This window comes from Coturnix japonica, chromosome 1 (assembly GCF_001577835.2).
Source record: "Coturnix japonica isolate 7356 chromosome 1, Coturnix japonica 2.1, whole genome shotgun sequence".
Taxonomy (NCBI): domain Eukaryota; kingdom Metazoa; phylum Chordata; class Aves; order Galliformes; family Phasianidae; genus Coturnix; species Coturnix japonica.
The window spans coordinates 57604523-57621486 of NC_029516.1; the positions used below are offsets into that span (position 1 = coordinate 57604523).

Genomic DNA, 16964 nt, shown 5'->3' on the forward strand with positions numbered 1-16964 from the left:
CACACGTTTACTTAGAAAACATGTTCACACCCCTCTGGAGAACTTCTAGCAGGGACAAAAAACAACAAATCCACAATGATACAAATGTTCTTGCTTTCCCATCTACTGCCCTCTGTGCCTTGCCCACTGATTCTACGTTTATTCTGTATCAAAGCCCAGAGTAATTGGGATACTTTTAAAACGTCATGTGCACACAAACAATCACAGTGTGAGTTTTGGCTGTAACTGAACCTTGGCTGACCATAGCAAAGTATGAAGTTGCTGCAAAGATGCCAACATCACACTGTTACTAACTATATTGCCTGAATAGCCTGAACTTTGAATGCTTGTGAAAAAGTATGCCGCTTACATGTTAGCAAGTGTATATTTTTCCTTTGGTTGTATATGGGAGCTGTTGAGTCACAGCCTGAACCACTGATTGAGCACCTGGGGAAAAGGCCCAGTCTACCCTAGGATGCCAGGTGAAGGCAATTCATCTGTGCGACCATAAGGGGTGGAGTCTGGCTGCACCTCTCTTACACCTCATTTACGGGCTGACTGCTGCTGTGGAAGGATCTCTGGTTGGAGATCCCTCCCTTGTGGTGTTTTTCTTATGAGCTTAAATCTTCAGTGACAGATGAGTGTTTTTCCTTTGTAACATCTTCTTGTTGTGCTGGTCCCTTTGCCATTGCACCTCTTATATCAACATTCCACCACACTGATCTTTCAGATTGTTACAGGTTTCTATTTCCCAAAGTAAATTCCTATTAAGAACTAACTAACAAAAACCCCTCTCTTCAGACAAAACATCCTTTTTTAACCCATATATTATACAAACCTGCCTAAGTACATGTGTTGGGATGGAAGTACCACCTCTCCTGGCCTTCTTCAACAGCACCTCTACAGCAATAGGAGCGTCTGAGAGACAGTGTGGCTCAAAAGAAGCATGCAGAGCCTTTAGTATGAATCGACATTCTCTACAGCCAGCTTTACCTTGTCATGGAAGCAAGCTAACTAAAGAAGTGGGAAGAAGTGACTGATGTTACATGGTGTGTGCAAAGAAAGCACAAAACTGCTGAGTGATCATGGGATGCCAAAGCTCTTCCACCCTATTTTCATACACTTTTCACACAGGGTATCTTTCTAAAATATTACTGTTAAAAACAAAAATCACAATGCACTGATTAAAGCCTAGAGAAGACACCTGGAATGAAATGCTGCATTCAGCCATTTCATTTTTCTTCAAGACCTTGGGAATTTTGAAGAAAATTAGTTATTATTTTCATCTACTTAACCCTAAATCAAACCTCCTTTTGATTCCTCATAATTGCCACCTCGAAAACTGCACAGTGGAGGTGTGAAGCTTCCTGGAGTGCCTTAAGCAATCAAGAAAATTCCAGGAAAAAGGGAAATATCTGCCTTAACATCACTTAAATTTCACAGATTGTTGCATAGAAATCATACAGTCTAATTCAGCAACACTGAAGTGTAAAATACAGCTTCAAGCTTTAATGGCTTGGTAAACCATTAGCAGTTAATTTTAAAAAATAATAATAATTAATTTGAAAAAAAATGCAGAAAAACCAAAATCAAGGGAAACAAAACATACAGATTATTCCGCTTACGTGGAAGAGTTTTCCTGTATTCCTCCCAGGTATCTCCAAAGATCTCTGAGAATACTGACCATATTCGGATTAAAAATAGCTATCCACTACAAAACCAGCTGAGAAGCCACCTCTTTTCTTTCAGAGAAGGTATATGGGGCTTCTCCTAAGCTAAAGCAAAGCTGTTTGTTCAATGCATGAACAAAGTTGCAGTGAATATGAAAACTGGCTTCGTATTTTGGTATCTAAGAGGGAAAGAGAGCTGCAAGAAGCCATCACTATGGCTTTTACAATATCAGATGTACTTTCCATGTGAAAAGAGTGAGTTTAATTTTTATGCCCAGGTTTCAAAGATCTTTTTAAGTTTCCTACTCCTGTACTTATAAGCAGTGAAATATCTATGTAAAAACAGCTTGTAGCTTTCCTTTTTGTTTGTAGTCATTCATCATCCAGTGAATGGGACTGCCGTACAGCAAACACATCAGGCTGGGTAGGTACAGATACATACAAGAGAGGGCACAGGAAAGAAAATTTACAAAGTGGCTTAGAGAGTAATTCAAATCCTAGGAGGACCAGACCTGATTTTTAATGACAGGTTGGTCAGTCAACTTTCTTACATACAGTTGTGTGCATAGGTTGAATGGATGCAGTCTTCATGCACGTGCTCTGGTTCAAATGTCTCCAGTAGGGAGCATGCTTTAGGAGAACTGTCATTTCTTTCACAAGACAAGACAAAAATCCTCTTCTTGGCAATTGCTGCGGCATTTGGGGTCTTAAGTTTGGGACTCTTCACTTTCAGAACCATTTCTGAGTATAACCACATTTAAATGACAGGTGCCCTGTGCACTTTTAACCAGAGTAAATATACACAATGACACATAACCAACACACAGAATTAGTATTTCTAAGGACTTTACAATAAATGGCACTAAACACCTTTATTAAGATTTTAATTTCTTTTATGAAAAAGAAAAATGAATAGGATTCTTTTTTTTTTTTCTTGTACACAGAGGAAAAGCAAACTAATGGCAAAAATCAAGAACACTTTCTTATTTCAATACCATCTTTGTAGCCACAAAGATACAACTATTTAACAGACAAGAAATACTGTTTATTGCAGACTTTAAGCTGATTCATGTGGAAAAGGCACTATGAAACTTAATCAAACTAGATGATTAAATTTGTCTAAATTAAGTGATATTATATATTATATATAATACATATATTATATATAAAATCACAAGACCATCTGCAGAAACAGAACATTTTTGTGACAAAAATCATCGCATCTTCAAAAATAATATTTGCTGGAAGGGTCGCTCCCTTTTCTCTCCCTTTGCCTCCAGGAATCCAATTTTCCAAAAGATTACATTCATAAAGGAACAACAGCTTTTTACATATGGAAAAACTGACGTCTGGGATCAACACGCAAAGTCTGAATTATACAATGTTCTTCTGACAGGTTAAGTTACAAACAAAAAAAATGCAAGTGTATTAAAAAAAAAAAAAAAAAAGGGAATTGTTTCATGGCTACCTACAGCAGATCTGATCCTCTCTTTCAGCTGAGTTGTGTTACTATTTTCTATTAATTCCTTCTTGTGCAATACTATTGTTCATCACGAGTGAAGTACTGATAAAATCAAAGTACACAGTATTATTTTGGTATAAACAGCGTCATTAGCAATAAAATACCTTGGGAGCAATGCAAGAAAGATTCGGTCTATGCTGGGCAGCTGTTCATACCCTAAACATTACCTCTTTGATTGCTGGCATCAACTAAACATCCTGCAGCTGAATGCACCGTAAGAAAGACATAGTTTCAAACTACAGCTGGCGACGTAATTCAGAACTGTATTATTATTGAAGGGTTCAAATGCTTTTTATTGCTGGCTCAACTTTCCTAGGATGGATCAAAAATAAAACTACAATCCAGTTTATCTGTCACTGAAAGGTTAACTCCATAAAGCCAAGGCTTGTCTTTGGATATAAGTGACACTAGTGCCAATAGTTTTACCTGTCAGGAACTTACATTGGATTTCTCATTTTCATTTTTAATGATGAGAAGCCAGCAAGTACTTCTGCAGATACTACTGTAAGTTTTCTTTATGATAATTAGTTATGCATTTTTACACAATAATAAGACATTCCCTTTCACTAAAGCAAAGCTGGACTGCATAATGCTATGGTCACTGGAACTAAAGAAAAGAGGAAAGACTTTTAGTGGCTGCTTCCTTCATCAAAAGACTCCACACCTGAATCTGATGCAGCTGCACTGATTTTTTCTTGTCGTCTTCTCATAATTTCTTGCAGTTCTGAACTGCCACTGTTAGCCTATACAGAAAGAAAAAATAAGAGCTGTTAATCTGTGATTTTGACAAAGGATGAAGTAAGTTCTACTGACAGCCTTTTATTAAGGTAGATGTTTGAACAAGTTAACCCGTCAGGTCTGAAACTAAAATGCATTAAAAATCTGGTTACTCGACATTTGGAAAACAGAAGCAATTACAGTATTCCTAAATGTAGAGCAGAAAAGAGCCTACAAACAGTTAATCCAGCTTGATTTTTAATACTGCTGGGTATCATTACTTCTCATGCAAGTAAGTCCCCATGAGCACTAGATATTCATGGTATGAAATACATCCTCAGTACAGAATTAAAGTCCACTAAGTTAGCTAGGATTACACCTGAGTACTTAAAAATCATGGCAATCATATTTATAAATTAAAGCACAAAAATCCTTGGGCTTTTAGATCTGTGTCACCACAAAATTCACACATGCCCATGGCTTTGCACAACCAAGGCCTAAGTAAGGATTTGGATTACTACCTTAGTATCCTACATTGTACTGTGTGCCATCAAGCATTTAAGATCAAAGATGTAGTACTAAAACTCAGATCTCATTAACAAGGATTGAATCCTATTACTGTATCAGTGTTGCCTAACAACAGCATTCTGAGGACAAGGCTGAATTTCACATTTAGGGTAAAAGAACAGTTCTGAGGAGGTAGGTCAAATAGATTTTTTTGAAAACATAGATTATTAACAAGGCCAGGATGCACATACTGTAGAGCATAACTACAAAGCACGCATGACTTTGAATAAGGGAGATCTATATCACTGCTGTGTTACTTGCCTGTGGCATGACCTTCCAATCTTAAACACTAGCTTCCCAGATATCCCCTCACTAAAGAAGCAGAAACTGTTTTTGAAACTTGTGAAATAAGTTTCTGGACTGTTACACGGAAAACATCCTTCAACTGATTCTTCAACATTCTCAAAATCCTACAACTCTTATGACATGACATGAAACTTCATTTGGATTTAACCCATTAGGTCTATTACAGTGCATTATCTGTTGCCATGACCTGGCAGACAGGTTGAACATCTAAAGAGAGAGAAGGGCTTATCCTAGCTAAAGTACCATTGCTCTCTGCCCTGCTCCCTGAGTGGATGCACAAAGCAGGGGGCACGTAACTGACTCCTTGAAGGCGACAGACTACCTGGATTTGTCTTCATTCATCTTGTCCTTGCCCACTTGGTTCCAGATAGAGAGCAAGCACAGTAAATGCCCATTACTGAAGTAATGCATAACAAACCTGACAACTTGCTTCACCAGAGGTCACATAATTTTTTTTTTTTTTTCTGCAAGGGACTGAGCTGCCAAGGCTGCAACAGTTTATCTTCCTGATAACATCAGTAAAAACTTGACTGATAGGCTTGAAAAGCAACTGCAATACAACACGTGGCCAAGCACAGCAGGCACATCCTGCTGACACAGGGAACAGCATAACTCAGCAGACTAGGGCTGTTTTGGGGAACACAATTCTTTGCACAGACTGTTAGACCTCATCTTTGCTGGTTTACTCAGCTTAGTCTCTAATCAAATCATGAGGTATCAGTAAGCCAGTAAACTTTACATGCTTTAGACTCAGATCGCTGAAATCAGTATCAACCAATGCAATGATATAATCATGAAATGGCTTGATTTGGCAGGCATCTCATAGGTCATGTCACTCCAACCCCCTGACATGGGCACAGTTGTCAACCACTAAATCAGGCACTACGCCAGGCTACCCAGGGCCCAATCCAACCTGAACCTGAACACCTCCACAGAGGGGGCATCCACAGCTTCTCTGGGCAGCCTGTTTCAGTACTTCACCACTCTCTCAGTGAAAAGCCCCATTGGTCCATCACATTTCTATGTCTGTGTTGGTCCTTACAACCAGGTACCCCAGAGAACAAGCAATTTGTTGCATGGACTACATAAAAACTATTTTCACGTGTTCCCATGCTTTCCATAGATGGAGTAGGAAGACAACAGGAATGTGGACCTGAAGTTTTCCCCCCATAGAGATTACAAAGGTAGGGTTCATGATATTTTATCTCTATGCTTATCTTCTGATTAATGTTCTTCATCCCCAGAGCTCCACAAAATTTGAGGAAGTGCACACACAACATGTCATGGTCACAGAGACTATTAACATTTTCAATTTGCAGTGAAAAAGTAAATCCATACAGATGACTGGCCAATTGGGTAAAATGCTCTGTACTTTGCATACAAGCTTCAACATTATGGAGCAGTCATGAACAAAAGTGCACCAGAAGGCAATCCCTATCAGTACAAGGCCTATGGGGTATCTCAGTCTGCCCCCTCCTGAGATACTACTGCTTGCAGCCACCATCTCCTTGGATAGAAATGGTGTTTGGCCCTGGCTATGTCCAGCTGTTTTGCTGTCTGACACACTGATCTCATGCAGTTTTCTTTCTGGTTTTGCTTGGACAGACTTAGAAAGCTGCTAAATCCCAAACATCTCCACCACATTCATGATCTGCTCCTCTGTCATGTTTATATTGGGGCCACAAAACTCTGAGAGGAGTCTTTCTGCCTTTGATGTTTTAAACTGGTTTGGATTCAGAGTTAAACAGAGTTGTCATAAAGCTAACATGACTGAATTCCAATAACATGACTGAGTTCCAATTGGAACTCCAATTTCAAAATACTTATTTCCTCTGCCTAAGGATGAATCTGGGAATGCAGGTCCAAATCTGAGAGACAGGGCTTTCAATGACCTGCAGAAATCCTCATGGAAGTTCCTGGCTACAAATAACAAGCCAAGATGAGGCAGGGAGTTCTGTAATGGTAGACAGCATATGGGTTTGTTTTCTCTTGCCCATTATTGTTATTTACCCATAGCACATAGGACATTTACAGAAATATGACACCAAAGTACTATGGAAAGAATTGCCTGAGTTACAGAAGTTCAGGAGAAGCTGTCACTGATTAATTGTGTAGGACAATTACTGTGGTCAAGTCCATAACCATACCTACAAAAAGCACTCCGTTTTGCTTGACTGACACTGGTACAATAAATACATGTGCAATTAAATGGTTCTGTAATTGGAAATGCTTCTAGTTTAAGCAATAAAATGTAACCTTGCTTGGAAGACATGAGCCCATGTTTCCTGAGTGACTGGTACGTTTTTTAGGACTTATTCATCATTCCTATAGATTATCTTCAGCAGAGATGGACAGCCTTTCTAAGACTTGCAATATGAAATTCAGACATTACAAATGATGTGATACATGAAATAGAAAATATGGACAGAAAGGAAGATGTATCATTGTGTTCTAGACAACACAGCAAACAGGCTAAAGTAATCAAGAATTTCTTCAGTTCTGAAAATCATCACTGAAACCTCAAATAATTAAAGTAGAAATAAATATTTGCATTACCTTTTCACTAACAAAAACCAACAACCTTGCTAAACTCTCAGGACCCACTTACTAAAACTGGGCAAGTTTTTACGGCTCAGTTTCCTGCAGAGTAAAGCCCAACTGAGGTAAGCAAAAAAACATCACAGGGAGGGAAAGACCAGACCTCTACAATCCCATGCATCTACGGTTTTCAGCCTAACTTCAGCTACAATAGCAAGGAGTGCTTTTCAAGATTGGAGGCAGAAACCCACATACATGCCTAACACAATCATGAAGTTAGCTTTACACTCTACAAGATGCCACCAAGTCCTCTGGCAGGCCAGAAAGCTCTTTACAAGAAATGTTCTTCCAGGTACAGTGTCAAACTCTCATTTTTTGGATCTCCCCATCAAGTCTACATCTCTGAGATATACAGTTTACATTGCTCCTCTCATTCTGAAGCATGTTGGTCAGAAACTGTATTTAAGAAAAAAACAAAAAAACAAAAAAAAAAAACTAACCCTAATTAAATTTCTAAACAATAAAATTTAGTAATAATGAAATAATGACATGGAAGTAAATTTGGCTTTGGACTATTTTAATAAACTTTTTCTTTTTTGTACTTCCATACACAGGGACTTTCTTCATGAAATTTAAGACTGTAGACATTCCAGAGAAGTTGAAGCATATATGTACTCACTAGGAAATGATGGATTGCATTGGACTTAGCAACACATTCATAACAGGAAATTAAGACTTGAAGCAATTTTGATAGTGTTAATAGCAATGCTCTCTGGTCCATACTGATCAGGTAAGGTGTAAAATATGCATCATCTTAAACTTCCCTTTTAAAATAGATATGGCAGCTAAAGGTTCAAATTCTTTAAGGAAGTCAGTTCCAGCCTTCTGATGAGATAAATATCTATATATATACACATATGTGTATTAATTTTCCTTTAAACGGGATTTGAAGACTGAAGTTTCTCTATGGGCCAATCTTTCCTCTAGACATTATCTAGTCTATTTCTCTACTTTCTGCAGCAAATTAAAAAAAAAAAAAAACTGGTTTTAAACTGGTAATCATTCTTCCCAGGTCAGCTCTTAATCCTAGCTTTTAATTTGTTAAGGAATGATACTACTCCAATGAGCAATGAGCATAGAAGTACTATACATATTTCCATAGCTTGGTAATTCTGCTAGCACGATGTAGAGCACATTTTGCTACACTTAGGATCCACCAATGAAGATGCACTTAAGCTTGAGTACCACCATGTACTTTTTCTAATGCTTTGTGGACCCCTTTAGAAGTGTGGAGACATCCCACCCAGTGTTTTGAGGAATGCTGCTCAATGCACTAATACCAAATAGCCCAGGTACAAATTATGCATAATGACATGATGAGAACTAAGGAAAAAAACTGTATATCTTGCAGAAAGAGCTGATTACTTCTATACATTCAAAAATGATGACTTGAATCATATACCCTAGGTATCAGTGAGCCATCATTAGAGTAGTAAGAAGGGTTATACATACCTCCAAAGCAGACTTCTGTACCGTAATTTGGCTGTAGACTCTAGACCCTTCTGGGCAAACAGTCCTCAGTTCCTCTTTATTGAGGGAGAAAAGTTGAGCACCAGTGAGCACACCAAGGCTGTTCACAGTCCTGGGGTCACAAGGAACAAACAAGAAATAAGAATCCGCTGGCCAAAGGGGAAGTAGTCTTTGCTGATCATCACCTCAGGTAGAGCTACCAAATCAAGATAAAACTGCAGGCAACAGTACATCTGAAGTCAATTCATACATGTCATAGTCAGTACATTTCGGTGGAGGCTAATGTGCACACATTTTTTTCAGATATATGTCTCTCCATATATAACCACAAGGTAGAAATAGACATATTTGCTAAAACAGTGTTTTAGAGTGCCTTGCTTTTCTGAAAGCTGCTTGATTTTAAAAAGCAGGCAGACTATACCCAACTAACTGTAAGGAAAATACTTCTAATAATTTTCTCAGATTTGTTCTCAAACTTACACAGGGTTGAATCCTTTGGACTGCAGCCATGCTTTCACATCCTCAGGTGAGGAGTCGTACGTGATGTTCACTACTGGGATGTTTGGCCGTGGCACATGGAACTTCCTCTGGGCATTGCTGCGGCCAATGGTGAGCCGGTGAACGAGTTCATCCTGCACTTCTTCCATCTGAGATTTCCTGCCTGGAGAGTAAGGTGCCCCACAGGGATTACTCTCCAGAGTGCTTTATCAAGGCTCTAATTTAAGTCTTATACTTTTTATTTTTATTATTATTATTATTATTATTATTATTATTATTATTATTATTATTATTATTATTTTCCTTTTCTTTAAAGATCTATTTGTTAGCTCTAAGTTATTATTCACCTTGTTCCCCAGGGAAGACTTCAATATTGCCAGTCCAGCCTTTACCAACCAAAACATAATAAATACATAAATTCCATTGAGACACCAGAAAAAAAGAGAGAAACTTGGTGCTGCAGAAGTAGATAGAACAGTCTATCATTCAAGATGGAAAATGGGCAAAGAGGCTTCAACTGTCATAGTCTGAATTTCTTTCAAGGTAAGTTTAATGATGCACAACTTTTAAGTTATCTAAAAAAATCTCCATTTCCTTAACAAGGTATTTTCAGTTGTCATTATTCCACATTCTCACTTTGATACACAAAGAGTAACTAAATTAACTTTTCTGATGCGTTCAGATGGAAAAAGTTTCCCTTGCTTCCCATTACGCTTGATAGCAACAGGGGAAAATGATACAGCACTATATGGAAAAACAGTAAGACAGAAAAAATGTTTCAATTTCTCATTTCATTCTATATTTTCACAAGAATCCTCCAAGAACTCGTATCTCTTGCCAGTCACATGAATAAAAACATTTTTTTTAAATATTTATTTTTTTCCAATTTCAATTAAGATTACAAAAGAAAAATCCATAGCCCCAGGCCCCAAGCTGAAAGCAGACAAAGTATCTCCAGCAAAATATCTGAAGCATGCAGACCCTATGTGTTTCTTTTTTTTCCCCTCCAAAGTATGAATTGGAAGCCAAAATGACATGCTCAGTGAAATACAAATAAAGACTTGGTACAATGTTATTGTTGTATGCACCAGTTACTCTCCCAAACAGGAAGAGCGCAAGAAAATTGCTATTGTGTCTCTATTTACACGGATTTTGGAAGACTTAGGTTTTATCCAGACCAGGACTGTATCAAAAGATAAATATTTAGCTGTTAGATAACAAATTCATACTATTGTTAGGTCCATTATCACAAACAGACAAGATACATTCAGTAGAGGTGGCTGCTGCAGTGCACGTTCCCTGCAGCTGATTGGGAAGGGCTGTTACCAACTGTTGTAGGGGCAGGCATTTTCTGGAAAGTTAGGCACCTGAAGCCCAATGGGCATAAAGCAAGGCCTTGGCCTGAGTGGAACCTAAGGGGCTGCAGATGATGCCTTGCAACCATTTGGTCTACAGTAACCCTTCATAACCCATGCCTAAAGCCAGAGTGGCCTTCAAATTTATCATCTGTAGCAGACAGAGAAAGCCATTATGGATCCAAGGAAATGCACATCTGCTGCAGCATGTGAAGAGCATCTTAAATGGAGCTAAAAAGATTTTTTTGGAGGGAAAAATTAATAAATATTAATTTATTAAATTTAAAAAATTAATAATAAAAAATATTCTGGGGAAAGTTCACTGTCAACTTCCACATCTCTTGTAAAAAACTCCTCAGGTTTGTGTTTTCCTTTAAGAGACAAACCAAAGGCAGAGGCTGGCCTTACTGTTTGTTTGGGAAGAAGCAGTGAGGTGTGTTCTAATTACCAGCTAGACTGTTGTGTGAGAAAATTGAAGGGAGTCCCAGAGTCCTCCTGAGTTCAGAGTCTAGGAGAGAGCTGGTCTACCACCAGGCAACACCACAGCAGGCTGAGTGTATTCAAGCAGGGATGCTTCCCATCTGCAGGGAGTGCAGGGAAAGGAGCCCTCTACAGAAAGGACTACACTTGGTTTCAGTTTTGATCTCAGGTGGAAATTAGATCTTCTGACAAGGAAGGGGACTGGAAAAACTGTCAAGTCCTAAACAGCAAAAACCTCATTATTTTAAGGACAACTGGTTTTGAAGCTGTAGCAAGTGCTCACCAACAAATTTCAGTTATTTTTGAGCTAGGCAATTTCATTACTTCAAGTATATTTAGGACAGAAATTATTGATCAGGGAAATTCTGTTAACCTAACTGCTATTCATTTGGTACAGAGTGGGAGCCTCAGCAGCAGTTTTGGTTGATAATTACAAAGAAACCCTAAGCAGAATATTGCATGACTGCCACGCACTGGTTGGCTGCAGGTTATCATGTTTTTCCACCAACAGAGCTACCGATTATGTCTTCTAATTCCTTAAGACAAGGACACACAAATTTGCTTAGTGGCCTGCCAATTTCTCTTGCTTTGACCAAGGGTCCTGATTATAAAGACAAGTCTCCTACATTACCACCAAAACATGTTTTCTATGCATCAGCCATTGTAAGCCTCCTTGGAAGCCTTGGATTTGTATTTCAGAAAGGTGTAAATGCCCTAGAAATACGGATGATCATAGAGAGAAGTGTAAAAAGAGCCCAACTGATTTCAAAAGTGATTTAATGAGAATGCAGTAGTGAACTCAGGCAGGCAGTGTACATTACCCAGAATAATAGCATGAGCATTTGCGGTGTTGAAAATCGAGTGAAGATCCCAGATAGTCATAACAGAAGAGAATGTGAGAATATACTATTCCAGGACTGGCACAGGTGAAAGGCTGTTTTTGCTCCTACTTACTTTCATGATTGTATAGAGAACTGTATTTCAAATACAGTTCTCTGTATAGAGAACACGTGTATTTCAAATATGGGCTTAAATCTAAGCACTTCTTAAACATTTATCTGAAAGATAAGGCTTTAAGGAATTTTAAGATTAAGCAAAACATATAAGGATGGGAGAAAAGCATTCTTTTGCTTCTTAGGCAAACTTACGGTCCACAGGAACTTGTTTGTGCTTCTGGCTGTCTCGTGCAACACTACCACCACTGTCGCTAGAGGTGCTGCTTTGGCGGCTGACAGTTGCTGGCGCCTTGGGCACAGGAACTGGGATGGGTGCTGGGGTGCTCGGAGGGAGGGGGACAGGTGCAGGAACCGGAGCAGGCATCGGAGGCGGTGAAGGAGTAGCAGGAACTGGATCAGGTTGTTTAGCAACATAGTCTGTCCTTTGCTTCTGAAAAGATGTAGAGAGACTCGGTTTGACAACAAAACTTGGACAAATTGGCTTCTGAAGAAAATATTGGGGTGCTCTGTACCATCTGGTTTCATTTATTGCACAAAATGTCATCCTTGCCAAACACAGTTATAAAATTTGACAAAATGTGATCTGGTATGGTGTTTTTCTTCTCTTTTAGACATAACATTCAGAACAATCACATCATCTGAGATGTGCTTCTTTCTTCCAAGCAGATGATTTCTATAAATAAAATTGTTTTAAAATTCTGAACTTTACTATCTGGCACTTTTGAACAGCTTACAAAATTTTTGAGATGCTGGAGTTTATTGATATAAAAACATACGTTTTAGAAATGTTCTGTTAGAAAGAGCAAAAAAATGAATGCATCCAGTCACTACCAAGCCTGACTAATGGTTTAACTTAGGAAAGTCACTGAATTTGAGGTAGCTCATTGTTTCCTGAACTTCAGACACTGTTTAAGAGATTCCTGCTCCTCCTACCCACTGAGTTGTGCTGTTACAACTATCTGTATGAGCACTACGTGCAACAATGCAATTAAACACAAACACCACAGCTCTTTGAAAAAGGCTGCTGGCTTTTTTCCCCCCCTTCTTTATGAAGTGTTCCAACAGCATGCAAATTATCGTGCTGTTAATAGCTAGCTGGCAGGTGCCTCAAAATTAATTCTGCGGAATAATTCCTCTCCTTCTTTGCCTTTAAAATGGTGCCAATTGCAGGAAAAGACGTGCATTTTCCCAAAGAAATCCCAGTGACAGAAAAGCCCAGAAGGTCATAAGCAACCTATGCCAGCCTTTTCTTCCCAACAGTTCAAATTCCACATCTCGCTGTTTTAACATTGATCCCTCTCTATGGTTTTGGACTGACAAAGCCTGAAGTATTAATATTAAAGTTTGTTTGCTCAGTACTGATGCCTCATTTTATAGTTATGAGAAATCTGCTTTCTTTGGTATGAAAATAGAGGAGTACATTCCTCAGGCTCATTGCTCCTTCCTAAAATGCCATTCACTAAGTCCTTGGAGGCAGAGGGTTTACGGCAGGTCAAGTAGGGAAATATTTGTAGGAGCCATATGTTAGAAACCGAACAGCACATCACTACCCTGAAAACAAGCTGACCTTCATTAAACATCAGCCACTGCCTTCTTACTGGAATTCCCAGCATGGTACATATCTAACGTATGGGAGTGGCACTTCGTAGCGAACGTGAACTGCAATAGTTATAGCTAAGTAATACAGTTACACCAGTCCAACATTTATCCAATAAGGTTCCATTGAGCCTAGGGCAAAGAAGTGTATTTTGCCTGCTTTAGATCATTTTCCACTTCAATTGCAGCAGTCAGCAACTGAAGCAAACATATTGTCCTACAATACATTCACCATTAAACCTTTCTTGTTTCAGTTTTTAGCATTTAAGTGATTTAAAGGCATTCATATAGGTCATTTTGTATTCATTTTCTGCATTATGCTGTGGAAAAATTAAAATAAGAGTAAGAATCACAACTGACTTTTCTGTATTCCAGTACTTTGATGTAAAGACAACAGAATATTTTCTAAAATGTCAAATGCCAAAAAAAAAAAAAAAAAAGTGAAATGAGGAATATAAAATTGAACAATTACTAATTCTGTTTTTTGGTGGAAACAATGCCTTAATAGGTATTTAGTAAGCATTCCATAGTTTATTAGACACAGATTAGACATAGCCAAAATTATCTTAATGAATTTAAGAATTTCAGATACTAAAATATTTTAATATAGTATACAGAAAAGTCTGTAGTTCGTTCACAAATTCAAATGTGTAGGCAGCTATCCCCACAGTGTACTATCATGTGTGTCCCTGACCTTCCTAAACAACATGCAAGGAAAAAGCATCACTCTTTTAATGGTAGAGAGGATTCATTACAAACCAAGGCATCAGCTGCATGTCCCTGCAATCTCAATCCAAAAGCGGCGATAGCAAAACATTATACATAGCTCTCAACAGATGCTATTAATGTTGCTTCTGAAACATTGTACTGCAATCACAATTCTCATCAAAATGACTTACTGCATGCTGGAGTGAAAACAGAAACCAAACTGGAAGCATCACTCAAATTATAAATCTAAAGACGAAACTACAGGAAATACACTTCAGATTTTCTTGAACAATGCACAACAAATAATTATACACTTGAATCAATTTAACATCGTTGTTTTTTCAGTTTTTAAACACTCCTTTCTTTAATTCTGGATATTCTGAGGAGATCCACACATGCATCCCATCATTTCTGTTCACTGCCACAAACAAAACAAGCATGCTCTACAGAATTTGGTAACTACACACTCCAAAAGAATAATCTTTGAGGTTCGATATCAGAACAGTAATTCTATTACCTCTGAAAGCTCTCCCAGCAACTGCTGTGAGGAAAATGGAATAAATCATATCGAAGAGTATTGTTAGTAAGGTAAACAGTAGCTCCTGAAATTTCACACATATTAGCAATTTAAAAGCAAAAGAACATCAGTGCTAATAATGAGCTCTTCTTACTCACTGAGCAACTCGTATAATGAGGTGGGGTTTTTTGGACAACAAATGGAGAAGTGGTTACTTCGATACATGCATGTGACACTATATAAGCAACGACCTCTTTTCAAAGCACTTATCGAAACACAGAAAATTATAAGTAGATGCTTAAAAAAACAACAACCAACAAAAACGATGAATGCATTGAACACATAACTGAAGAATATTAAGAATTAATTAAATCAGAGTGGGTACTGTATCAAAAACTTATTCATTTGAGCTTAAAACTATTTACTGGTTTACAAAACAAGTTAAAGACTGCTGCTGACAAACATGTACCCACTAATTCACTAACAGCCATCAGAAAAATCCTGTGTTTTTTCCTTCCTTTCTTGCATTTTGTTTTTCTTTTAGGAATACATTTAGTTCACGTCAGTTGGAACAAATCCATTATATTATTTTGAACAACGATGATGCATACTTATTAACAATCTGGATATATCAGAGAAGATTGCTGGGACTAGATTATTATTATTATTATTTGCTAGAAAATATTTTTATTCATCAGGAGAAAAAAGTAGAGGTTCCAAAGCTCTTTTCCAACATACTACAGGCTGGATCTTGTAAAGAAAAATAAAGATTCAATACGATTGGATCTATTTTTTTAAATAATTTTTTTATGTATCAGTATCAGCCCTGATTTTCAAACTCTGTTAAAAAACAAAACAAAACAACAGGGAACAATGTGTTCTCAAACACATTTTGACATCGAAAACAGGAAATGTGTGTTCAAGCTATGGCAAATACGTAGCATTAAAGAGTCACTGGATACAACCATAAGCAGTGTTTGTTTTGGGAAGTGCTCTCGTTAAGAGAACACAACACTTTCTATTTACTCTCTTTATGAACATTTTCATGTTCATTGCTGTTGGCAGTGACACCAGGAGTGATGCAGAGTGCTCAGCTTTAGACTAGCCAACAGCACGGTGGTTTGGATATTTTCTTGAGACCCACATGTGGACCTGTCATTCTGGGGCATGTGCCTTCTTTCCTTTGGCTGTACTTTAAGAGACAAAAAAGAACCAACTGCCTGCACCCAAAAGGGTCAATGAAGTATCTAGGACTGGGAGAGCAAATTTCAAGTGAAGTCTTGAGTTTCCTTTGGAGGACTCAGCTATTATACAGTTAACCATCTGCCTACTGAAATCCCATGATGAGAAATGTATGTTTCTCTGCCAAAATGTGTATTAGAAGGCAAAAAGGAGAAATCTGAACAGAACTTACTTAATCAGATTAGTATTAGCCATGCCTAGCCTCCATTTCTTACAGAAATATATATGATGGGGAGGCACAGTGGGGATTTTCAATGCTCACCATGGATCACATACTTTTTACAATTATTCAAGTACATTTCTGTGTAATAAGTGTCAGTCCATCATTTGGGAGTAGAGCAATGTTCAATTGGACAGAAAGCTACCATCCTTTAAAAGCCATCAAAAAGCCTTGCTCTGATGGCAACTTTAAAGAGCATTCAATATGTACAAAGTAAAAAAGATACTGGCTCATGATCAAAAAACATGACATCTCTTTGGCCACAACACAATGAACACCTGGCAACTGCATACCTTCATTATCAAACAAACATGATCTGCAGCAAAGATACCAGCTGGCAAAAGATGAGTATGACACTACGACACTAACTTGGAGCACAGATTCTTTGCTTGAAAGAAAACGAATTCCCACAGAGAGATATTTTCAGTGAGCTGCTAAACAAAGAGACTTGAAAGAGGCTTGAGGGGAGATTACCAACAAACATGGAGGTCATTTGTCCCAGATGACGTAGAAACGTTTGGTGTTTACATATAAGATTCATGGCTCCTGGATAACTATCCACA

General features: G+C 38.1%; 1 protein-coding gene across 7 annotated transcripts in view; it reads right to left on the bottom strand.

Moving 5' to 3' along the window:
* Window positions 1-2478: 2478 nt before the first annotated feature.
* The window catches only part of EPS8 (epidermal growth factor receptor pathway substrate 8), a 129517-nt gene continuing 115031 nt past the window's right edge, over window positions 2479-16964 (bottom strand). For all 7 annotated transcript variants that reach the window (XM_015867688.2, XM_015867723.2, XM_015867744.2 and 4 more), the window contains 4 exons: window positions 12311-12548; window positions 9310-9490; window positions 8812-8941; window positions 2479-3914 (listed from right to left, as the gene is read on the bottom strand). In XM_015867688.2, coding sequence (XP_015723174.1) covers window positions 3801-3914; window positions 8812-8941; window positions 9310-9490; window positions 12311-12548 — 663 coding nt within the window. In that variant the 3' untranslated portion in view covers window positions 2479-3800. The remainder of the gene's footprint in view (window positions 3915-8811; window positions 8942-9309; window positions 9491-12310; window positions 12549-16964) is intronic.